The following is a 25,575-nucleotide window of genomic DNA, read 5'->3' on the forward strand; positions in this document are numbered from 1 at the left end:
AATATCACAAGAACAGAAGAGGCAGAGAGTGATGCTGAAAATACAAGAAGAAACAGAAAGTTACATTAGTTCCGAAACAATAATGACTTCTGTTGAAAATCTTTGGGAATTCGTCGAAAGATGGAATTCAAATACAGTGATGAAATAGCACTTCGAAAAATACGTAGAGAAATTCGACAAGTACTTAAACTTTCTCACAATAAAAAAACATTGATTTTTTTTAAAGAAGTAAACACATAAGATAACACATGAAACTTTAGCATTTGGATTATTCTTATTTTCTATTATCCGTAACCTGCTTCTTCGACATTAGCACGGATAACTGAGAGTACACTGTAATTTTGTATCAATTAACTTAAGAGGTATCTAAGTTATAGAACAGAGATTTCCCACTCATTTCCTGCATCACCTTTCTTAAAAGAATGGTTTTCTTCTTAGATTCCCTGAAATTTTTTACAAAATCAGCATAAATTTAGTTCAGAATTTTAAGGCCTTTCAGTTTGACCGATATATATCACAACACTGACAAGAAACGCAATAAATTCTCTAGGAATTAAAATCAGATATAGGAGTTTTAAGAATTGGATAAAGAATAAATTATTTCGATAGAATTCAATTCAGAAATGGGATTTTTGAGAATCGAACGATGAAACAATTTTTATAGAAGTGAATTAAATTAAAACCGGAGATGGGATTTTTAAGAATTGAACAACGAATTAAATTATCTTCATTGAATAAAGTTAAGAAATGAAAATCAGAGATAAGAGTTTCAGAATCGGACAATGAATTAAATAATTTTCATAGGATTTAATTCAGAAATGAAAATCAGAGATGGGATTTTTAAGAATACAGCAACAAATTAAAATTAAATATTCATAATAAAATTTAATCCGTTAATAAAAATTAATTTTTTTTAATAAAATAAAATTCGTTTCTCGGGATGTCACTTGCAAGTAGAATTTTCCGTTATTTTTTTCAATGAGAGTGACAAATTAAAAATTTAATGGCATAAGAATACTCTTTGATCAACGTAAGAATAATCTTTTAATCTGATCAGAGTAGCAAAATTTACTTTTGGTAATCAGAGCAGCGCACTATAGCACTATAGTATCCCAGCGGCCAGAGTAAAGCTGCTCATACCTTTATAATGAAACTTCGTCCTTTTTTTTTTTTTTTTTTTTTCAGGTTACAAACTGATATTAAAATGAGTGCCGACGTCTTTATGCCGGGGTAACCTTATGAAAATTTCTACTTTTCAAACAATAATTAATTTACATAAAGGCCACAACGTTTATGACAGAGCGCACAGTGATATATAGCGATTACAAATAAGTATCCCGATTCATGAAGCTACCGTAAAATTCCTTGTAACAAGTATCCGATTCACTGGCAATATCAAAATAACGAGACTTTTGAAAGTCCAAATTCAAAACCGAAATTTAAACATTTAAACCTATGAGATTATTTATATATATATGTCATGATTTAAAACTTCGTAGATGAAAACATTGGAACTTTTAACAGCTTTCGATATTGCACAGATGGCCGAGAAGAGCGTATAGAGGCATGAAGGAAGGACTGAGTGGAAAAGCATGATGACGCATTTAGCACAACTGAGCTTGAAGAGTTGAAGTATCACGATCTTTATGTTTTTACGTATATCGAATCATCCTTTTTGCAGACACGATATCTCTTAATTATATTAGAATACAATAAGTTCCATTTTAAAGTACGACGATATCTTAGGCAAATAAGCAGCAGCATGGAAAAGTAGCGTGTTGCCAACACGAAAGCGTAAGCGAAAGAGAACGCAGCAGTTCAAAGGAAGACGGGAGGAAGTTGATAGTTTCATTTCGAGTTACAGAAAATTTTGGTTTACAATTAATTTGATTGGACAAGAGGCATCCGCATTAAAACGTTACGTAACATAGAAAAGTCTGAAATTTGGGAGAACAGATGAATTGAGGGGGAGAACTTTTTTTTTTTTTTTTTTTTTTTTTTTTTTTTACACAGCTATCGTATTTTGTTATATCTTACACACACACATATATATATAAATATATATATATATATATATAATTTATGTTTCTGACGCCCAGCATAAGAAGCCTCATCCAACCAATGAATTGACGTATCCAGAATATAAAGGTGAACTGACCGATATATATCACAACACTGACAAGAAATGCAATAAATTCCCTAAGAATTAAAATCAGATATAGGAGTTTTAAGAATTGGACAAAGAATAAATTATTTCAATAGAATTCAATTCAGAAATGGGATTTTTGAGAATCGAACAATGAAACAATTTTTATAGAAGTGAATTAAATGAAAATCGGAGATGGGATTTTTAAGAATTGAACAATGAATTAAATTATCTTCATTGAACAAAGTTAAGAAATGAAAATCAGAGATAGGAGTTTAAGAATCGGACAATGACAACTGGGAATCCCTTTTAATGAACTTTTAAAGTGGTGTTTTAACTTTTAATGAACTTTTAAAGTGGTATCCATGACTTTCAGAATCACTTCCTATTAGAAGACACCAGATTTGGTTTGTCTCATGTTCGGAAAAGTGTAAGGAATATGACGCTTCTGTTGGCGTAAATCATGGTTATGATTATGTCCATATATGACGAAGTGAAGAGAAGGTGGAAGTGAAGCGATGAAGCGGAGGTTAGTGAAAAGGTGGTACAAGCTTGGATGGATGCAGACATATCTGTTCCCGTTTGACTCTCTCAAGATGATGAGAACAATTGCACGTACACTCAGAAAGAAGAGTACTTTTCCGTTTTTCCGTTACACTTGCTATACTTTATGGTGCCTGTGAAGGAGAGACAAAACACCGTGTTTTTCAGTTGTAAACAACTTTCAAACTTATAAACAACTGAATAATTCATACAGGGAACATATTTATTCTTAATTACAGTTATTGGTTCTCGGCGTGTGTTAGGCCAAAAGCGTGCCAAGTGCATAACGGAAAAGTACCGAAAGGGTAAGATTAGGAGAAGGGAGAAAAGGATGAAGATAAAGACGACAGTCAAGAAAGTTATGTAGATACCAGCTAGCAGACCTTCATAAGATTTGCTGATATATGTTCATCCATGTTAGAATATGATATATTATGAAGCTTTACTGTACACATAGCGAATTTTTTTAATTACGACGACAACTTTGTGAGTAGGCAGAGATATTTGAAATTTTACGCCACCATACTAGAAATTTAATAAATTCGTAACTGTGACAATTAATACGGTAGTTTCAAAATGCGTGTTTAAATTTTAAATAACTTTACGATTTTCGATGTTATTTATTTAATTACTATTTATTTATTTAATGTCATTTGCCTCCTTCTGAACAGTAACTAGTTGTTCGGCTAGTAGATATTTGTGTTACAGATCAACAAAGGGTGACGTGTATCGGTGACCGAAACAGATCGTCTTTTCTGTAAGGCAAGTAAGGGGAATTTGGATATGCCCACATTCCGAGTTCAGTTGTTCTAATTTGTCGATATGATAATTTTTAGTATCCATACCCAAGCCTCCCTTCGTAAATGTGCTAACCTTAACTTTGATGGGACCTATTTGCATATTAGACTGTTCGCCTAACGTCGGAAAATTACCTCCATAGGTATAGGTAGACATATCGATCTGCGTCCTTCTCTCATGACAACAGGAGCATACAGTAGCTACAACATGTTGATCTCTTTTAAATATTATTTTAAGATATATTCTTCTGTGGGTGGGACGAGGTACTACGAAAATGAACCTTATAGTTCTTAGGGTTCCGTGAGTCAACAAAGTTTGAAAATTAGTATAAAACTGTCAGATTTGTTGGGGTAGAAAATTCTCAGTTTGAGGCTTTGTTAACATTAGAGTGCATACACCTATTAAGAGATAAATATTGCGAAGAGGGAAAAAAAGTTCCAGTAGTAGTGCTCTTTTTCCAGTGTCTTGGTCCAACTGCAGTAGTAGGCCAGTAGGTTTCGCCGACGGAATTAACACAACAAAACCTCATTATACGACCGCGGGACAGAATCAAAAGAGTACCCCTACGCGCATCTTTGAACACGAGGGCGGCACCCATACGTTTTTTCCTCCCTCATGTTTTGCTTTGTTGGGTACTTTCTTTGTCAGTGGGGCATTAACAGAAGCTAACTAAAGAAGGTTAATTCTGTAAAAAGGAAATTTCGGCCGATTCTTTTTTACTTTTCTTCCTCTGTTTTCTCACAGCATTGTCTCGCTCTAGTATCTTCAACTGCAGCGCCTTTCGAAAGATCTCGTTTTTAAGAGAGAAGTCGACAAGAGAGAAAGAAAAAAAAAGGAAAACAATGGGATAAAGCAAATCCTGTTCCAGGCTCCAGGTCCTAAAAAGTCGTTTCTTCTTCTATGGCAGCGACGGCGCCGTAGATGTCGAATGTCACGCAAGTGAGAGCGACAAATGATGCTTGCCTAACATTCAAGTTTTATGCGTTAGTGAAGTACAATTTGCTGCAAGACATAATCTGTAAATTTCTCATTTATGCTTGAAGACGTAATGCTAGATGTTGTTTTACACTGTACCGCTTATGGAAAGAAGAAAGCTGAGGTAACTTCATCTCTTTTTAACCAACTACGATAAAACAACAAAGTCTTAAACACAGTATTCCTCGCGTCTTTTTCATCTTTAGCTTTTTAGCACTAGGTCTGTCTGAAAAATTTTAAAAATATTTGCGTAATTTTCCCTTTCCCCAGTGCGTTCAGAAGACAAACTTCCCTAAATTTTAAAATGGCTTAGTCTACGATCAGTTATAAGGTTATCTTTTCTTTCCTTTCCGCGTGCCTTCCACATATATGTAATTGGATCGGAAGGTTCGGCGTTCGAATCCTGGCGAGAGTCCTCTGCTTCAAGAAACCTAATGAGATGCCCGAAATTAACGACAATATGGACGAAAACTCGTCACTAACAGGATCTGGCAAAGGGGGGTCCTCTCACTCTCAGTCGCTCTTTAAAAGGAGAAGTGTATAAGGGATTTTTTCTATCCTTTCCACATGCCTTCCTGGTGTAACTGGATAGCAAGTCCGGCTAGCATCAGGAAGTTCGGCAAAGGCACTGCACACTTTTTAATTCTCCCGGATCGATAAACCTAATGGCTCTACACATTAACGAAGACAAAGCCTCGAAAACTGCTAGCGAAGGTCACGCCGGATCTTTCCCTTCCAAATGTTTCCAACTTTATGCCAGACTAATACGAAAACGGACCCATAACGGCGAAGCAAATACGAACTTATATCCGATCTATGATTTCTCAGAGCCCATTCGTATTCTCTAATTACAGTAAGACTCCGCTTAACGCTGTTTCATTTAGCGCTGTTTCGGTTTAGCGCTCTTTTATTTCAACACGGGGATTCTCCGAAATTATGCGCAGCGCTAGGTTTCCAAATAACATATCCGAAACAGTGTAGTTGTGTTTCTTGCTTGGTTCTCGCATTTTTATCATTTGAAACATTTGTTGACATTATTGTAAGTTTAAATTTGTATAATACTTTAACGATTAATACAGTGACAAATATTATGATCTTTAGTTTTTATCATGGGTGATAATAAAAAACAAGAAAAGAAAGCAACCAGAAAAAGCATTTCACTGGAAACTTAAATGCAAGTGATTAGAAGATTAGATTCTGGTGAACGTCAATCTCAAATTAGTGCTGCATTGATTTTGGCAACTTCAACAATAAGGACAATTCTTAAGAATAAAGAAAAAATACTGTCATCGGCAACTGCAACTACGTCAAGCTCTGCAACTAGAATTACCCGTTCTAGAAATAACATTATACAGGAAATGGAAAAACGACTGTCTATATGGATTGACGACGAAATTGAACGCAATATGCCATTAAGCCAATCTATCATAATGCCTTCTTGACAAAAAGGCAGAAAATTGGAAACCCACAATAGACTGAATGATCTGACTGAGAATTTTATTTGTTTTTAAAAGTATATGCGTTTATATTGTTTTTATTTTTTGTAAGAAATAAATGTTTGATTTTATTTTTATTAAAAAAAAACATTATTAAATTTAATGCCTAACCATTTTTTATCCGTCTTCCCCTAACCCCATTATTTACATGTTAAGATAGCCTCGCTTAGCGCTGTTTCGCATTACGCTCTACTTCGATGGAACATATCCCCGCGTTAAGCGGGGTCTTACTGTATTTATGGACCATTCGAAGCGTAAAGAGTAACAGAGACAACGATAAGAAAGCACGAGACTGAAGTTACAAGGAAGTAGAAATCAAGATATCTTATAAGATATTGGGAATGTTAAGCGTACTATGTTTTTTATTGGAATGTAGGTTTGTTTTAAAGAAATAATATTGTGATAGTTAACAGTAGTTTATCGATGACTACTTTTCATTTGTTATGTTCTTACTGTAACTGCGTCTTTCGGAAAATAAATGATTCGCATAATTTTCCTTTCTCGATTTTTGACCGATTAAGTTAGGAAAAAAGGGGGAGAATGGGCCCGAAATGCCAGAGCATAATTTAGAAATTCAGTCATTCATAGTTATATTTGATATATTCTAATGGTTTCTCAGTTAATTTTCCATCACCTTTTTCATCTGGAAAATATGCCATACTTCATAAGAGTTCTTTGTTCGAGTAAAAAACAATGGTGATATTTTGAATCATGTTTCGGCAATATAAAAGACTGATGTAGACACAACATGACTTCCTTGTAAGGCTTATTAAATTATGCACATATTTTGCTTCATTTCATTTATTCCTCGAATAATTTTAACTTAACTAATCGATTCCTCAAGGCAAGTTGCAAATGGCATGATTTGCAATTTAATTTTGAAATTAAATATCACAGTCAACTTTTGCTGTACTGGTATCAAACTTCTCATAACATTATTTTTTCATAACGAGTATAAAACTCTCCCATATATAAACATAAGATCCGAAAGGCCGCATTTAAAGTTAGATTTCGTTTTTTCTCCAACTCTTAAATTTGGTAGTGCCCAAACATGAAAATTTTCGTCATTCACAGAACATCTACTTTTTTGATATTGTTGCGATAGGAAGAAAATAGCGAGGCAGCGTCTTAACGAGAACAGAGGTAGATGTAACATATGTACGTACCCATGTCACGGAAAAAAAAACCCATCTTGAATTCATTTCAATTATATTTAATCCGTTTTTGCAATAAAGAATCCTTTATTCTGTCCGTATGTAGAAACGTCACGGAAGAAAAAAAAAAAGTTAAAATGGATTCGGAAACAGCCAAAATGGATATTCCCGTTGAAATATTATAACCGAAATTTTGCGCGATTACAGTGGTGCCTTTACTTCGTACAAGGAAGTAAAATTTGTTTTTTATCCATCTGTGTTAAAAATTAACGCTATACAATACAGAACTAACATACTACAGAATAAACTTTATTTTGAAAAGATTAGAAATGGCAGAAAATTTCTCAAAAAGTATCACATCATTTAAAGATTTTCACGGAATTAATATGATGCGTGAAATTTACAAACTTCATTTACTAGCTTCTATTAAAGATTAATTTTAAAATATACCATTAAAGCATAAAATATTGTTAAACTGAAACTCATATCAACTGAATCTATTTTTTAATTTTCTATAATTTTTTTAATTCCTTTAAATTTTCTATTTGCAGTATTCATTTTTACTAATTTACAGATTTTTAATGTTTAAGTTTTCTTCTTGCTTTTTCAGCTGTAGAGACATAAGGTTATGTTGCAGCTGTAGAGACATAAGGTTATTTTGCAGCTGTAGAGACATAAGGTTATTTTCAGCTGTAGAGACATAAGATATGTGAAAAATGTATAATGCCCTTGCCGGGGTTTGAGCCTGGACCTCCGGAATGCGCATTGAGTGTGCTGCCGTTACACCACGAAGGCATTTTGGAAGGAAGGAGAAAACCTTGTAAGAATTATGTTAATTTTATTAACAGTTAAATTTTAAGCTAAAGTTCCTTTCCTGTCAAATTCTTAACTTCAACTTACCACTTTCGGCCAGAACGTAGTTTTGGAATCTTGCTGAATATTGAATGAGGAGGAGCGCTATTTAAACCACGAAGTTACTTACCGAGTCAGAGAGAATCAGCGTTTCTGATTTACGCGCGTCTGCCTTTTCGGCCACTCTCTCTTTCAAAGCTGTTATTACGCTCGGCCGTACTCAGGCCCTTGCTAAGCTTCGTAGTCAAATAAGTTAAGGAGCCAACTCGTTTTGAACCTTGATAGCTTCGGCTATACTTCTTTAGTTAATCTTAGTTTTAGTTTAATTCTTAGTCTTTTAAGTTCAAGTCCAAGTGCGGGCTTCGCTTGTACACTCCCAGGCGGAGTTTTGTTAAATTTTAATTGGAATAATAAAGGGTTAGTTACCCTTCTATCTTGTTGTTTCTTGTCACCGAACGCAAGCGATTATTCGCTTATCAGTTCTTAGATTCTTCACTTCCAACATTAACTTAGAATTCCAAAGTGAGGAACTCTACAACCTTAAACAGTAAAATTTATTAGTTAATGTAAAAACATCCCAATCTTAAGCATTTTGTTTTTAATTTATATTTTAATTATCATTCCTTTTCTTTTATTTTAGGCTATAAGCCTTCCATTTTTATATACTTATATATATATATGTAAGATATAATAAAATATGATAGCTGTTTCAAAATATAATTGATGATCTCAAAATTAACATTCTAAATTTGATGATCTACCCCTAAATTCATCTCTTCTCACAGGTTCCAGAGTTTTCTATCTTACGTAACGTTTTAATGCAGATACCTCTTGTCCAATCAAATTAATTCTAAACCAAAACTCTGAACTGAAACTTTCCCACTCCCAGCCTTCTTCCTATGAAAGTACTATAACCTTCCCCTTTTTACCGCATAGCTTTCCTGCTGGCAAACCATGCTGCTGCTTACTTACTTAAGATGACGTCGTACTTCAAAATGGGAGTTATTCTATTCAAATATTATTAGGAAGTATCTTGTCTGAAAAAGGATTATTTGATATGCATGGAAAAAATAAAGATAGTGATTTTTTAAGATATGTTGTGCTAAATTGCGTCATCATACTTTCCACTCTGCCACCTTCAAACTACAGTTTCATTACATATGTATATATATATATATATTCGTTTTTCCCGACTGGGATATTTTTCAAAATTTGCAATTTTTGATTGCCTAGAGAAATCAGTTAATTAAGTTAGCATAATTCAAAGAAATAAGTTTAAACGAAGTTGCGGCAAAACGTGTGCATAATTTAATAGGCCGTACAAGGAAGTTAAGCGGCGCTACATCAGATATTTTAAATAATACATTCTTAAAATCTTACAATCTTAAAAGTGATTCGGACACAAAAAATTTACTGATAAAAAGTGAATTTCGAGCCTAATAGCAGCTTTCTGTGCTGAAAAGGTGCCGATACCTTTTTTTAAATTTCCCGAGCGGTTAGATGAGTTCGATTTGCCCCTGCTAGGGTCAACATAAATAAATCACAAATTAAATCCATTAAATAAAAGAAAATTAATGGAAACCGAACAATTGAGAAATAAGTGGAATAATTTTTTTTTTTTTAAAAAAGAAAAGAATGGAACGTTTCTTTCGGAAATAAAGCATGTGTGCCGAAAATTCGACACAAGTGGAGCAATCCGACTATTTTTGTGTCCTCGGAGCCAACCACTTTTTGTTGGTTTCATTCGCTCACCTCAAGAGCGGGAAAGTTCAGAATGCGACGGCCCGTGACTTTGAAAACAGACTGCAGAGAGAAAAGAATGGTAGATAAATACGAGACAGACAAAGCCAATAAAAATCCACCAGCAATCGAAAGAAGCGTGATCATCGGCGGACGGAATGATGGCAGATGGATGTGCGTGAGGATGGCAGATGGATGTGCGTGAGGATACCAGATAAACAGACACGAGGCGCCTTTCGCGAGAAATGTGATCTAAATGCACTTCATTAGGATGTACGAATTAGAAAAAAAAGAATGGGATTCGTAAATTGTAACTGGCTGGGTTTATTAAGATTGCCTGATCGAGGCGAATGAATTTGTGGACGTAAATTGAGGTTTTTCTAATTCGAAATCTAAATATAAAAGTAGAACATATCTTGCGTAAAAGAATACCATGAATCTCGTCGAGTGAATAGCACGCAGGAAGCTTTACAGTAAACCCTTACCCAAAGCGGGAGTTACATCATTAATGCATTGTAGGTACTACGAAACTGCGTTCGGCAAACTTAACTTTCCATAGAAAAAAAAACGGGTTAGGTATAGTTCAGATTAAGAAAGTGTGTATCATCTATATAAACTTAACTATTATTGTAACTGAAAGGGTCCCCCGGGGGTTGACCCAGGCGAATGCCTGGGAAGTACTTGTTAGGATCTGTACCTAGGCAGTCTCAACCGCGGGGGTATACTAACAGACTTCACAGAAGGCCTGAGGGCTCTCGGGACAGAGTAAGGCTCGGCAGGGACCGTACTGGTATTGCCTTGCCTGCCCCTGCTCTGTGGAGTCGCAACATGGTAGATTGTAAGAAGTGCGGGGCGGTACTCAATTCCGAGAGGCCTTTGATGCCAGGATGAGAGCCGTCCCGTCACAACGAGTTGTAACTGAAAGGGAAGAATTAAACAAATGTTAATCGACAGGATTTCTATTACTGTGTAAAAAGTAGGTATATGATACAATTATTATTATTTTTTTTTAAATAGGTAGTTGTTTTTACTAGGACAACGACTCACGATATTCATTTCACGGAAATGACTATAGAGTTTTTCAATACCCTCTCATAAAATGTCCTCTTATTTCTTCATTTGGGTCAAGCTCCATTTGCTTAAACTAAAAAATCAGACAGTTTCTGTGCTTTTCTAACAATTCGTTCAACATCTTCTACGTTAAAGGCTCTTCTTCACTATCGCCGCTTTAATCGTCGGCTGTTATAAGATCATCCAATTCTTCATTTGTCATTTCACTGTCTTCATTCTCGACTAATTCTTTCAAGTTCCCTTTATCCACATGAATATCCTTCGCGATATAATGCTTCTGTAGTCTGTGGATTTCCTTGGCTTCATTTTCAGTCGATGGAAATTCTTTAAAACTGCTATCGATTTCTGGATAACGCCGATGTCAGCAAGCATTCATTGTTGATGAATTCACTTGTTCCCATGCGAGTTTAATCATCTCTATGCAGTGTCTTATATTGAATTGCTTCCAAAACGCCATTAATGTGTCGTGTTTCCCTTCGTGTAGTGCTTTATTTGCAGAGATGTAAACATGCCTGACTTAATAGGTTTTAAATCTTTTTATGGTTTCTTGAACCACTGGTTGGATCAAGGAAGGGGAGTTCGGAGGGAGGAATAAAACTTCTACATTTGGGATGCACAATGCCGTGTCCTGGACCATGATTGAGGAAAAGGAGAACTGTTAAGTTCAGGTTTTGCTGTTGTAGGTAATGTTTGACTTCTTTAATGAATGAATTTTCAAACCAGTCGTTAAAGAGGACTATCGACCGACGCTCTGCAGCGACCGCGTATAGCTCTGCAGCGTACCGCGTATAATTGAAATTCTCGAGGTTGTACAAATTCAGTGGAGACAAGAAAACACGTATACCCAAATTCATGCTCCGCCAAGTCGGATTTAAGCAAGGGCTTATTGTACACGACAGCTTTAATCATAAGCGTCATTTTCCATTTTCCTTATAGAAGAGCGAGCGCAAGCAACCGTTATTTACTTTTAAGTATATCGTTTTATTATTTCCGTTTATATATATATCTAACAAGTAGAATATCATATGTTAATTAACCAGTTATTATGATTTCGTTCTTTACAATAATTTCTTATTTCCGTTTGCCTCACCAGAATGCAAATTATTTTAACATGCATTTAAGCTGAAAGTTTTGAATCTTTTTTTCAGAGATTCCGGCAATCGCGTCTGCTGCTAATACTTCCGCCGTCTGCTTAAAAGTGATATTCTGGTTTTATTCTCGCTAGCCAATGTTTTAAATATGGCGCCGTAAAATATTCTGAGCCAACTCATTCTATTTAAAGTGTAGTCTTAGACTATGTTACCAGCATTTAAATTTAATTGTCTGTTATTCTTTAATTTAAATTGCTATAACTGGTGGCTTCATCTGTAGCACTGAGTTGTGCATTTATGTTCAATTTAACACTAAAATATAAAGGTTATTTTAAATCTTCTTCTGCATCCTGTGGGTTGTGTGAAATAGCGATAACTCTCTATCTGTCTAGTAGGTCTGCAGGACTTTAGCTTCCTTTTACAATAGCAACCTACAAGATTATCACATATAGTGTTTCACTGTAAAATTGGTTATAAAATAAAGTTGTACCTCGTTATGCTGGAAACAGAAAAACGCGAAAATTAAAGTTAATGAGATTTTGAAAGGCACTAGCAAAAGAATGTCCTGCGTAATGGAAGCGACCAAAGGATGGAATTATTAGTCTCGTACTACGAACCGATCCACCAGCGGCCGAGCGGTGAAGTCTCTGAACACTAGTAGTTTGACATGAGATCGTTTTCATGCGAACAAGTTGACTGAATGAGGGTTTTCGTGGTTTCCCCCTTGTGTAACGTAAATATGAACAGGTCTCTTAGATAGTCTTTCACGAAGGCATCCCTTCCCTTAGGCACATAGCCCACGTATGCTTTGCTATAATGAAGTAAACTAAACAAAACGTAGTAGATATGAACCGCATGCGAATATCGTCGTCGCATATTAAAAGCTGAACTCAGTTTTACTTGACTGGTTCATTCGCAGCAATGTAGACAGTATATAAAGCAAAATTATGAATCGGAAATTGAAATCTTGTAAATCATTACTTTCTAAATGGAAAGGAGACTCCAGACAAATACCTGAAAAAGGTACGTACTGTTTCTAATGTTTCAAAATTAAGTCATTGGTAACAAAAGAAAATCCACCGACGCCAAAAACGAGTTGCAAAATTTTTAGTTACATTTGTAGTAACAATAAGTACAATAATAGCAAACCAAGATTTACAACTTAGAAAAGCAAAACAACATAATGTTCACCAGCTTTTACCGAGACATGCGGCTCAACGCGGAACAATTTGTAGAAGCCTGTACCGAAACTATTTAGCAGAAGATAAATGGAGTACATTGTGACCCTCATTGAAGAATGGGCTTAGTTAAATGATTAAAAATTTGATTTTTTAAAAATTTATAAAGCTTTCAGATTTTATATTATGCCCAAAGAGGCGTCTTTAAACGTTTTGTATGTTACCTTAATTTATTAAATATTATGTTCTTCGCATTTAAACCATAAAATTCAATTCAACAGCAATATCCCAAAATATTTAAAAAGAGCATACCTTTAGAATTTCCGATACAGTATTGTGCGCTGGGGATTTTTTTTTTAAACAATATTGCCACTGCTTGTTTGAAATCATTGAGTTTGTTAATCAATAATTCGTTAAAGTTTCGCAAAATACGAAATAGATAATAAATAACTTCCAAATTTGGGCTTCCAGCTGCCCATATTCGAGTGGAGGACTACGTTATTCAAAATTTAATGTCTGTAGGTAACTTTTTTTTACAATGCTAAAAACATACATACATTCATGCAGATTCTTCATTATTTAATTTCTTTATATATATATTGCAGGGCTCTAATATTTGGTGGAAACAATTTGAAAAGAGAAACGACGTTTTATATTAGACGACGCAAAATGCCAAGAGGAAATTAATAGCCTTTGTGTGCAGATTGCCCCTTTGGGATAAAAAGTCCTGTTTATTAACGAAAACGAAGAGAAAAAAATGCACGAACAACGAAATCTTTCTCAAAATGTGTAAACGCCCTCTGTACTTAATTTATTTTTTAGCTGTCTAAAACTTCTCCTAACATTTGGTAGCTTTTGGCGGAATGGTTAAATCCAAAAACCACCAGTAGTTCTTCCTGAATTCTCCACTCTGTAGAAGAATAGACATAGAGCCAGTTTCCCTTAGAAAGTTCTTCACGAAAATGTCCTTTATCATAGGCGAAAAGATCTTTCATGCTTTCTATACATAGCAAATTCATTACCGCAATTACTTTTACTGTATTCATTACTCGTACAGTGTCTCAGCCTCTATTATTTCAAACGATATACATATTAGGATTATATTATTGTCTTTTTCATCCAGTCTCTGGTTTTACGACATTGTTAAGCAAATTGTTCCCAATTAGTTTTGCAAAGAAATTTTAAAAACTAGCAATTTTATCTTCATACTCAAATTACAGTCTAGTTCTCGAAATAGTTTTAAACTAAACAGTTTTTATAGCTGTTAATTAATCTCCATAAATTTATGGCATAGACATAAAATTATACACAGCAGGTGCCGCTTAGTGTGATCGCGGTTAATGTATACTGCTATCGATTTGCTGGGGCCCGGCCCGTTTGTGATCAACAATTCGGTTAATATTATTTTAAAGTATTATTAGGATAATTTTTTTTTTATTGAAGCAGAATCGCCAAATAAGAGAAAAAGTCGCCAAATATGTTCAAAATAAATTGTGCCTCCTTGATAAAAATTGCTAAGTGTGAGGAAAATGTCACTAAGTAAAGGATCATGCCACCAAAAAGCTTGTTTTCGATTTTAGTCAGGTATTTAAAATTTGTCAAAAAAGCAACCTTTGTTTGGCTTGGATTTTGAATAATTGTATCGATTTTGACGGTGATCAGGCACAGGTCCCCTCTTGTTCAAGAGAAAAAAAGAAAAATATGCAGATTCTTTTCAAAAAAAAAAAAAAAAAAAAAAAAAAAAAAAAAAAAAAAAATATCCCCTGAAAACGTCTACATCAAATAGGCTTATGTAAAATTTTACACTTGGATATTCTCTTCCAAGTGAATGAGGATTGCCCTCAGAATAATAAGATTAGGGATATAGTATCAGTCAAATAATTTCCAGAAATGTTACGAATAGTTCGTTAATGAACTGTTCCGTTTAAGTTATTATGAACATTTCGTAAACAAATTTTTGTATTTCTCTAAAATTCCGTGAAATTATTTCTTGTTGCATTTACATTCTATTAGATTTATTGGAGGTATTCTATTAGTATTTTGAAGGAATTTTTTCCCATGTTTTAATATTATTAAAACAGTCGTAGACAAACGTGACCACAATTAAGCAGCGCCTATTGTACTATTATAGGTTTCGTAATAGAATTTGAAATTTATTTCATGCCACAACTGTGCTATAAAAAATGACTTAGTGCTATAATATATTCGATGGCATCTATGCATTGTTTACTTTATCTGTCTTACTATATCCTTCAGACTTACTGTACACAATAAATTATACATTAAGACAGATTCCTTTATTAAGTCTTACCGCATCATTGTGTTCCAAGAAATTAACAATTCGGTTAATATTATTTTAAATTAATTAAGTTCCAAATTTTTATTTTAAAAAAGGTATCTTAAAATGGCGATCAGAATTTTTTCAAACAATTTAAGTAGTTTAAAATATACTTCTCACTCACCTTTTCTATATAAAAAATGCAATAATGTAATAGCTAGATTACTGAGTGAACAGGGAAATATATAGAACTTCGAATAATTGCTCACTCTAAATTTGATTTTACTGATATTAAAAGCAGAAGAATAGACTGAGCAGTTACACTGGGGCCCGATTATTATCTGAGGTAATAATGATCAGATTGTTAGCTTGCATAGTTGAAAACGCAGAAGTCTTAAACCATAAGGGATTAAAAATATACGGATACAGTTTACGCCGCTTGTTGATCTCGGTTAATGTTATCAAATTCGGATATTATTCGGATATCATTATCAAAATGTTATACAATGAATTTTCAAATCGAAATAAGGTCAAAATAAATTTTAAAAACTGCAAATGACTGAAAAATATCACAAACAGTATTAACTGCTCCGTTTCCGTTTCAGTCAACCATTTAAAATCAGCCAAAAAGAAAGCAACCTTTTTGTTTATTTTAAAACAGATTTGTAATAATTTTGTTGATTTCAATAACCAATAACGATCAGATACAGATCTCTCTTCTTCTGACAGACGTTATTTCTTGTGTCACAAATTCTTCTCGAGTTAAGTAAGCAGTTTATGATTGTCATAGGATTCTCTTACATTAGGGAAATTAAAATTAAGAACATTTAAAAAATGGGCTTTACGTTTTAAACATTAATTAGTTAAAACATAACAAAATCTTTCTCAAAATGTGTAAACGCCCGCTGTACTTAATTTATAATTTTATACAAGAGGGGGAGGGCGCATTTTGAAGGATGGCATTAGCATGAAACATTATTTGATAGAGGTTAGAAACATGGATCATCGAAGACGGTGAAAAATAATTAAATTCTAAATTGCGATGCAGAATTAAATTGAGAATTAAAGAATTTTTACTCTAAAGTATTCAAAGAAATCACCACTAGATTTCAACAGCTGCATACTTACTTACCTTATACCTTAGCTTTTCGTTAATAAGGGTTTTCTGAAAGAAATCGAAGCACATCATGTAAAAAACTTTCTGAAGAACGGAAAGATGAAACGGTGAATTTCCTATAAATGCTGAATAAGAAACGCGTTTCGAGTGTTAAGATTAGGGGTACTCATTGGTCAAATCATTTCCAGATTTATTAGATTTCGTAAATCTACTTTAGCAGACAATCCACAACTTTTTTCATAGTTGAATTGCTGTGAAAATAAATTTTTCTATGTTTTTACATATAATTGCCTTAAATTAGTAAAATTCTATTGCTGATTTGAAGGATATTTTTTCTCATCGTTAGTTAATATTATCAACATCGCCGTCAAGAAATGTGATCACATTAAATGGAGTGTACTGTGTGTTATTACTATATTAAATTTTAAACCAACTTAGTAAGCGAATTTCATGATATACATAAACAAAGAATAAATCTCTTTTCACGCTTTAGTAAATTTCATGTCATGCATGCGAAAGAGAGAAACACATACATACTACCATTTTGTAACTTCTTTTCACATCATAGTGAATTTTACGTTAAAAAGAGAAGCAAAGAAAATTAGACACACTCACATTTTAGTGGCCTATTAGTAATCATACAGCTAATGCATACTATAATTTTGAGAATAAATATGCATACCGTTGTAGTGATATTTTATTATGAATGTTTTTTTTTTTTTTTTCTCACATTGATTTTAAATACAAAAAGAAAGGAAAAAAAATATGAAAAGGTTCAGATTTTGTAGCGTTGCACAAAAAGGCTCTTTTGAAGTTTATTATGGTTTGTCAGTATAGATCATAGGCCCAAAAGAAAGAGCGAAACATATATTAGAGGATAAGTGATGAATAGACATTTAAATGAGTATAAGAACGTTTTATATATACCGTGTATTTGAAAAGTGAAAAAGTATATAACGTCATTCTACAGAAATATCGCAAGTTTCGAATTAGATGTATCACGAATTAAATGCTCTTTCATTTAAATCAGTCAGATACAAAACTAATAATAACAATAATAATAAAAAGTCTGAAAGCTTTCAGATTTTATAATGCACCCGAAGGGGCTTTTTTTTTTTTTTTTTTTTTTTTTTTTTACGTTTTGTGTGTTACCTTTATTTATTAAATATCATGTTCTTCGCACTTAAACCACATAAAATTCAATTCAATAGCAATATCACAAAATATTTAAAAACAGCCTATATTTAGAATTTCCGATAGACAATCTCGCGCGCTGGAGATAAAAATGTTTTTTTTTTATCGTACAGTGTTGCCATTGCTTGCTTTGAAATAGTTCAGTCTCTTAATAAAAGATTCGTTAAAGTTTCACAAAATATGAAATAGGTAATAAAACAAATTCGAAATTCAAAATTCGGGTTTCCATGTTTGGGTGGAATGGTGCTCATGTTTGGGTGGAAGACTACGTTATTCAAAATTTGATGCCTGTAGGTACCATTGTTTTAACAGAATACGAGAAACATACATACATTCATGCAGATTTTTCATTATTTAATATCTTTAAATACAATACGGAGCGATAATATTGGGTGGCAACAATTTAAAAAGTGATTCGTCGTTTAAAGTGAAACGCCACAAAATGCCGTTTTGAGACCAATAGTGCTTTTGGGCTACTGCTCCTTTGAGCTAATGACATTCTTAAAAATTGCGTCTATAGCTTTTTAATAGCTTAGTTTGTTAATCCATAACAGAGAGATTCAGTTTGAATGATAACTATGTTATATTTTGCCGAAAAGTGAAACAACGCATTGAGAGTGGCAGACATTTAAAGGGAATCTATCCAAAATGGTTTTTCGAGAAAAAGCGGGTAGAAAGAAAACTTTATTTAATTTAAAATTAGCAAATTCTTTAATATTAAATGAGAGTAATACTTAAACAACACAAATACATAGTTTTCTGCAAATGAACAAAATAAATTTTAGTATATGTAGATATTTTAGTATGAGTAGTATACCAGTGCCCAGCTAAAGGAGGGGGGAAGCGGTCGGTCCGCCGTTTTAGGGGTGATATTTGCATGAAACATTATTGTACAGAGATTAGTAAGGTAGATCATCGAGAAAGCTGAAGAATAATTAAATTCTAAATTGCAATACGTAATTAAATTGAGAAATAAATAGTTTTTATTCTAGATGAAGTATTCAAAGAAATCAACATCAGATTTCAACAGCTACATACTTTATTATACCTCGTTTATTCGTAAAATCTTGTGGTTCTCTGAGATTTGGTATGTGTAGTAACCCTACCCCAGTATTCTCTGAGGTGCTTGAAAAAGCAAGAAATAATTGTAGCTAATGTCGGTAAAGAAGAAAGACGGAAAGACGGAAGCAAAGTAATAGTATAATTTTAAAATGTTGGAAATAAAGCTTTTTTCAGAATTAAACATAAAAGAGTTTTATTTTCCTACAGGCCGTTTTGATATTTTTTGTTTGTACATCAAAAGGGGCGGTAAATTTAGAGACCGCCCCATGTATAAGAGATCCCCTTCCGGAAGACAAAAGTTTTAGCTACACCACTGCAGTGTACTAAAATGAATCAAAATATTTCAAGAAACTTTGCGATATTCATAAAAACTAAAAATGAATTTTCAGTTAAAACAATGATATTCGAAAAACTCACCCTCTTCCAACAATAAGTCGGAGCGCATCTAAATGTCCATAATACGCAGCCCACATGGCTGGTGTCATTCCATCATCATCCTTAGAATTTAATTCCTTACGATTTGCTTCTTGTAACAAATCCAAACAACCATCACGAGCAGCTCTATGGAAACGATCTGGATCCAAAAAGGACATGATGGAAAAATATTATTTCAAACACTCGGAACTCCCATTTTAAGCAAAGGCGGTAACCACGGCTTACGAGACGTACTACCCTAACAGTGGACAGATATCCATGTTATGAATCTCTTTCACTTCAAGCATTGTCGTCTGCCGTACAAACTGTTTCGGTTTCGTAATGTTAATGTTGAATGCTTTAGTGGCGCCATCTATTGCTATAAAAATGTACTTTTTAACCTGAAAATAACTCGATTTGATTCCAGTTTCTCGTATGAAAGAAATGGAAAGTCCGTACAGTGGGCGCCACTTAATGTGATCGCATTTGTCGACGGCTCAGAGGTGTAGCTAGAGAAAGGTCCAGCCCGGGGCGGTATTTTCGCCAGAAACAATTTTTTTTTTCTTTTTTGTTCTATCGGGGTAGCTAATGTTGATCGTCGAGAGAGGTTAAGAAAAATGAGATTCTGAATTGCCATACGGAATTAAATTAAGAAGAAAAACAGATTTTAGACCAGAAAAAATATTTAAAGAAATCATCTCTAGATTTTAACCGCTCCATACTGTTATTACACATATTTATTTTGTTGAACCTTTTGAATGGAAATTACGAATATCGACTAAATTATGATCACGGCCATGTTCATAAGGAAGAGTTCTTATTTATGAGGAGCATTTCAGAGTTTTATTTCAATTATTGCTAGGGAAAATGAAAAGTGAACATGGAAGGACGGTCCTTTTGTATTTTTCATTTTATTCTGAAGTACAATCTTCAGAACAAAGTTTCAATTATTCTAGTACTAGTGCAAACTTTTCTATCAGTTGCGGTAGGTGTTGCTATTTGCAAGGAGCACTTTCTAACTAGAAATCATTTAAGAAGCAGGGCTTAATTTCTAAAATATAAGATGCCGGAGCCTCACAGAACACTATCAGGATAAATAATAAAATAAATTGATGAAAGTTCTAGAATAAAATATTAATTAGTACAGTCCATTTCGTTAATTTTGAATTGTTTTATATAACAACTCACGCATCACAGGAACATACCCACCGTACGAGCGGATACTGGGCGTGCTACAAACATGCCCATTTCCTGACTAATGGTTCGTGATGATGTTGATTAATGTTCCGTGATGTGGTTTTGCAGGGATGACCTCTCCATATGTCTTTCCTCTCGGGCGTTAGTCATGGGAGGATGTCGAGATCCTGCAGTATGACTCTCAGCAACCGATTGATTCCATATTACCATGACACTGGTTGAATCTCGACCAGTGCGACCGGTGATATCACCGAACGATAATTCACACTCTTGATAGGCAACGATTCTGCCTCTATCGAATTCCGACACTTGCTGGTAAGCATTTCTTATTATTATTTGAAACGTAACACGATATTCTGTTCAAACGTGGACCTTGCAAAGCTCTTTCCGAATGAGAAATCTACTAGACAACTTTTCTTTAATGCAGTGTTTCAGATGTCGATACTCCCTCGTGCGTCTTCTAAATAAGCTGAAATACTAAACATTTGCATATCCCAACTTCTTCCTTTCATGTGATTTTGACATTCTTCATATCATTCCTTCCTGATGTTGCAATTTAATGGCCAGCAGTGTAATATCTTTAAAATCCTTGCTTTTGAAAAATTCAACATATTTTCATGCAAAGTAACTTCTTCTTAACCAAAAGCCTTACTTCTTGACATTTTCTGTGCATGTAATGTGAAGATGAGTCGGTTTTTTTTTTTTTTTTTTTTTTTTTTTTTTTTTTTTTTTTTTGTGTGTGTGCCCTGCAATTGATCAAAATCCAGCCCAATCAAAAGTACGACAATATAAATGAAATTTTTTATAGTAAATATCGAATCAGATTCGCTTTCGTCTTCTCAATTATTGTCGAATTATTACCTTATCCTTGAAATGTATATAGTAAAAATTTTCTGTTCAGGCTACATAAAGTAATTTTGTTACGAAATGGTACATGTATAAATAATTTGAGTGAAATTACCTGTGAAATTGTTGTGTTTTTTCTGTATTATGTAACATGAAAATGAGATGGGGCTGTGGTGGAAAAATATGAATACGGAGATAAGCCTATTTAACACTGAGTAAACAGCTATCTCGCTAGATTGGCGAGACCAAGCAGGTAGTGTTTTTGGTAACAAAGTTTTATCGTTTCACCAGACTTGGCGATCATTTGGCGACATTTTGATTCGGTCCCTGTATCGCAATAATAGGTACTGTAATTAAGTAACTGCAATTGATTTCATATGTAGCTATAACCGTATCCGGCCCTCATATGCCTTCCAGTAATTTCGAGAAGCACTATAAATTTCTCAGCGGCCGGGGGAAAACTATATAAAAACCGTACAGAGCATCTGCTCTCAGTTGTTATTTCAGAATTGACTACGAAGTACAGTAAGACCCCGCTTAACGCGGGGGATACGTTCCATCAAAGTAGAGCGTAATGCGAAACAGCGCTAAACGAGGCTATCTTTACATGTAAATATTGGGGTTAGGGGAAGATGGCTAGGAAATTGGTTAGGTATTAAATTTAAAAAGTATGTTTTTTTAATAAAAATAAAACCAAACATTTATTTCTTAAAGCCCAAATTAATACCATATTATTATTTCTGACAAAAATAAAAACAAAATATAAATAAAAAAACGAATATTCTTAAAAAAAAACAAATAAAATTCTAAGTCAGTCATATTTAGTTAGCCTTCCGCGTTTTCAGTGTTCTGGCTTTTTTGTGACAAAAGCATCTAACGTTGTTTGCCTTTTTCTTTTGCGTTGTTCTCTTAAAAGTTCTTCATAAACGGATAGAGCATCTCTAACACCACGCCTTACTTTTGAGCTCCTGTCAAAATTCGGATCATTTTCAATGAATTGATCCATTATTTCAGTTATGGTAGACAAACTCCTTTTTACAAACGCCATCGAAAGTTCTTTTTGCTCTTCTTCTGAATCACTGCTGTCAACATTTTTGTTTTCATCTTGTTCAGTTAATTCCTTGAGCTCATCATTAGAAAGACTAGCCGCTGCTTCTTGAATTATTTCTTCGACATCTTTCACATTTACCCCTTCAAAATATGTCTGTACAATACCGCACCAAACAAGAAATACAAGTACACTCTTTCGGATATGTATTTGAAACCTATCGCTGTATAATATTTCGGGGAATCCCCGTATGCTGCGAGCAATTTCGTGGAATCCCCGGATTGAAATAAAAGAGCGCTAAACCGAAACAGCGCTAAACGAAACAGCGTTAAGCGGGGTCTTACTGTACTGAGATATCGCCCTGTTAGCTTCTCCAAAATTCTTCAGCTGAAGAAATCTGCAAGCTACGATGATATCATCTTCATTCCACAAGTCTGCGAGGATACACCACGGAAGTACATTAGACACCCGATAACTTCCTTCATAACCTGCACTGCAACCTCAACAACCCTCCACCATCCGCTAAATTCGAAGCATATACTGATGGATCGAAGATAGAGGATGAAGTAGGCAGCGGAGTCACTATAAATTCCGGGACAAGTACCTACACTGAATGGCAAGGTGTCCTCAGACACGAAAACAGCGTATTCCGATCTGAGCCTACAGCTATTCTGAATACTATCAAGCTACTTCTACCAACACATACGGACACCATTCATATGATTACTGATAGCCAGTCATCTATCTATGCTATCAAACAACATTTCCCAAACTCACCAATTGCATATCTAATCCAGGATTTAATACTCAACAGCAACAACAAATTTATATTATCATGGACTAGAGGTCACAGCGCTTGTGCAGGAAATGAACGTACTGACCTCTTAGCAAAAGACGCAGCTATCCACCAAATAGGCACTCCAATCTCAGTTCCGTGTCCCAAGTCAGCATTGAAAGGCAAGCTGAAATAATTTACAACTGCACAATGGCAACATCAATGGAACCACGGACAACAAGGAAGAAGAACGTAGAATTCCTCCCTAAAAGTAGATGAAAACAACACGTTTTTATCCTTCTTCCTTTCCCAGTAGTTCTCGGGCCGCGGCCCATTTTCACTCTACTTCTACAACAGACACAAAGCATCCTCTGACAGATAAATTTGCGGAAGCAGCGGGGACCCAGAGCGCTACATCTTCAGCTGTCCAATGACGTCTGTTAACCATATCCGTCATCCAAGCAACCCACGTTTAGAATTCAGACGATTTCTAATCAAGCACCGAAAAACATTCAGTCAGATAAGGAACATCATCGACTACCTCCACAGACAAGGACTCAATATCTATATTGAGTCCTTATCTGTGGCCACCCTTAATAATATTTATATATATGCCACCCTTAATCTTCAATCCTCTCATTCTGCAATAATTTCAGAGTGTCATTGTTATCTCCACCAAACACACACTTCTAACGTGCCTTCAGTCTTCATTCATATCTGTGCCTTACCTCCATACCGTGTAACAGAGCTAATTCCAATCGAGTGCGATGCACTAAACTGAAGTGAACTATTTGGACTTATGGTTCAATTACCAAGTGTATGATACTGAACTGTGTGCCCTAACAACTGTGTGCACTACACTGTACTGACTGGCACTATATGGATAGATTTACATTACGAACTTTACTGTTTCTGTTTATTGTATCTTTTTATTAATATTAACTTAATAAATAAATCTTTTTATTAATATTAACAGAACAGTGTTGTGCACAATATATTGTGCACAACACTGTTCTGACTCGTACGATATGGATAGACTGACATTACGAACTTTACTGTATCTATTTATTATTATTAACTTTATTGTATCTCATCTACCTATGAACATTACCATCACCAAATGTAACAATATGCAGCTCTGTATATCCATATGTATAACATATGTATGATTGCATGTCACCTTGTTTAATACTCAATAAATACGGAAAGGTAGTACACCGGGGCAATACCATTTTTGCTCATAGCGATTATATGGTGCCCCTGTACTTGTTCCTGTCCTGTCCTCCTGGCTTCGCTTTTTAAATGCGCTTTCTATTGCGTTGTGTTTAACGTTCTTAGTAGTCTGAAGCGTAATTACTGATGTACTCTGTGATACAGTGAATAACAGTATTTTTGTGGAAAATTCCAGAACTGTGAAGTTTTTTCTGGGGGGGCTAAAATAAGTTTTATCAAATTGTCACCAGTTCTGCGTGTATTCAGTCTATTACGAGCCGTACGTACACAACAATTTTGGGTCTCAGGAGCGCAGTTGGATGCAGGTGACAAGAGCGATGGGTGAGCAACTAAGACAGCTGAAGACTGCCTTTTGCATTCCAAGACAACATGGAAGGGGCCATCAACTTTGTTAAAGAAGTTATGAATTCGGAACAAGAAGAGATGGAAGAGAGTCAAAAGATTGAAGTAGGTTAAGAAGAAATGAAAAGAGAAATTGCTGTCATAATAGAAAACAAATTCGAGGCTATGCAAAGCAGAATAATAGACACGGATGAAGAAAAAGTTGGAGAAATCCAGGAAACAGTTTCTGCTGTCGAGCAACAAATCGAAGAAAGAGTTCCTGCTGACCAGCAACAAACTGATGACAGGGTTTCTACCGCTATCGCCAAGGAACTTGAAAGTTTAAAGAAATCTATAACGATAACTGATCACAATTCTAAAGGCTTTAAATTCGAACATATGTTGTCCTTATCTTCTTTAAAGTTATTCACATATGATGCAAAGACCTCCTAGCAGGTGCACAAGACGCAGTTCTCTATATTGGCAAACGCAAATGGATGGGATTCCGAAGCTAAAGCCTGCATCTAGCCGTTTCTCTGAGAGTAGACGCAGAGAATATCCTTTAAACATTTCCCGAAAACCAGAGACTAGGCTTCCAAGCTCCATTCGGCGCATTAAAGCTGCGCTTTGTGGGAGAAGTGTTTAGAAGACTATAGCAGGCTTCAATTAAAATCTTATCAGCAGAAGCTCCCGTAAACACTTCGCGAGCTCGCCGCGGATGTTGAAAGGCTATGTCATGTTGCGTTTTCGTACTGAACAGAATAAGGAGAAAACTGCCCGTGTAGAACTTCATCGATGGCATCCGGGATCCTGAGATACAGATATCTCTGAGAATGGTATTACTTAAGTTACAAATGATGAATATGAATTTCATTAAGCTGATAAGAAGGTTTAATTTTTTTGAAATCGTTTACTGAAGACATCAACCGTAGATCATATACATGAAATTTCTGTGCATAAATTTATGCACGTATTTGTATTAGAATTTTTTTAAACCTATTGTGTTAAATTAATAATGCATTTATGTATAATTTAGTAATATTTAA

General features: G+C 34.6%; 1 protein-coding gene across 1 annotated transcript in view; it reads right to left on the reverse strand.

Annotated features, from left to right (window-relative positions):
* LOC146994988 (pre-mRNA splicing regulator USH1G-like) overlaps window positions 1–19,379 on the reverse strand; it is a 208,096-nt gene extending 188,717 nt beyond the window's left edge. The window contains exon 1 of the mRNA XM_085825007.1: window positions 19,113–19,379. Coding sequence (XP_085681133.1) covers window positions 19,113–19,288 — 176 coding nt within the window. The 5' untranslated portion in view covers window positions 19,289–19,379. The remainder of the gene's footprint in view (window positions 1–19,112) is intronic.
* Window positions 19,380–25,575: the final 6,196 nt, after the last annotated feature.

Source organism: Stegodyphus dumicola, chromosome 10 (assembly GCF_044657685.1).
Source record: "Stegodyphus dumicola isolate Sdum_Otavi_A_Nest chromosome 10, ASM4465768v1".
NCBI classification, from domain to species: Eukaryota; Metazoa; Arthropoda; class Arachnida; order Araneae; family Eresidae; genus Stegodyphus; species Stegodyphus dumicola.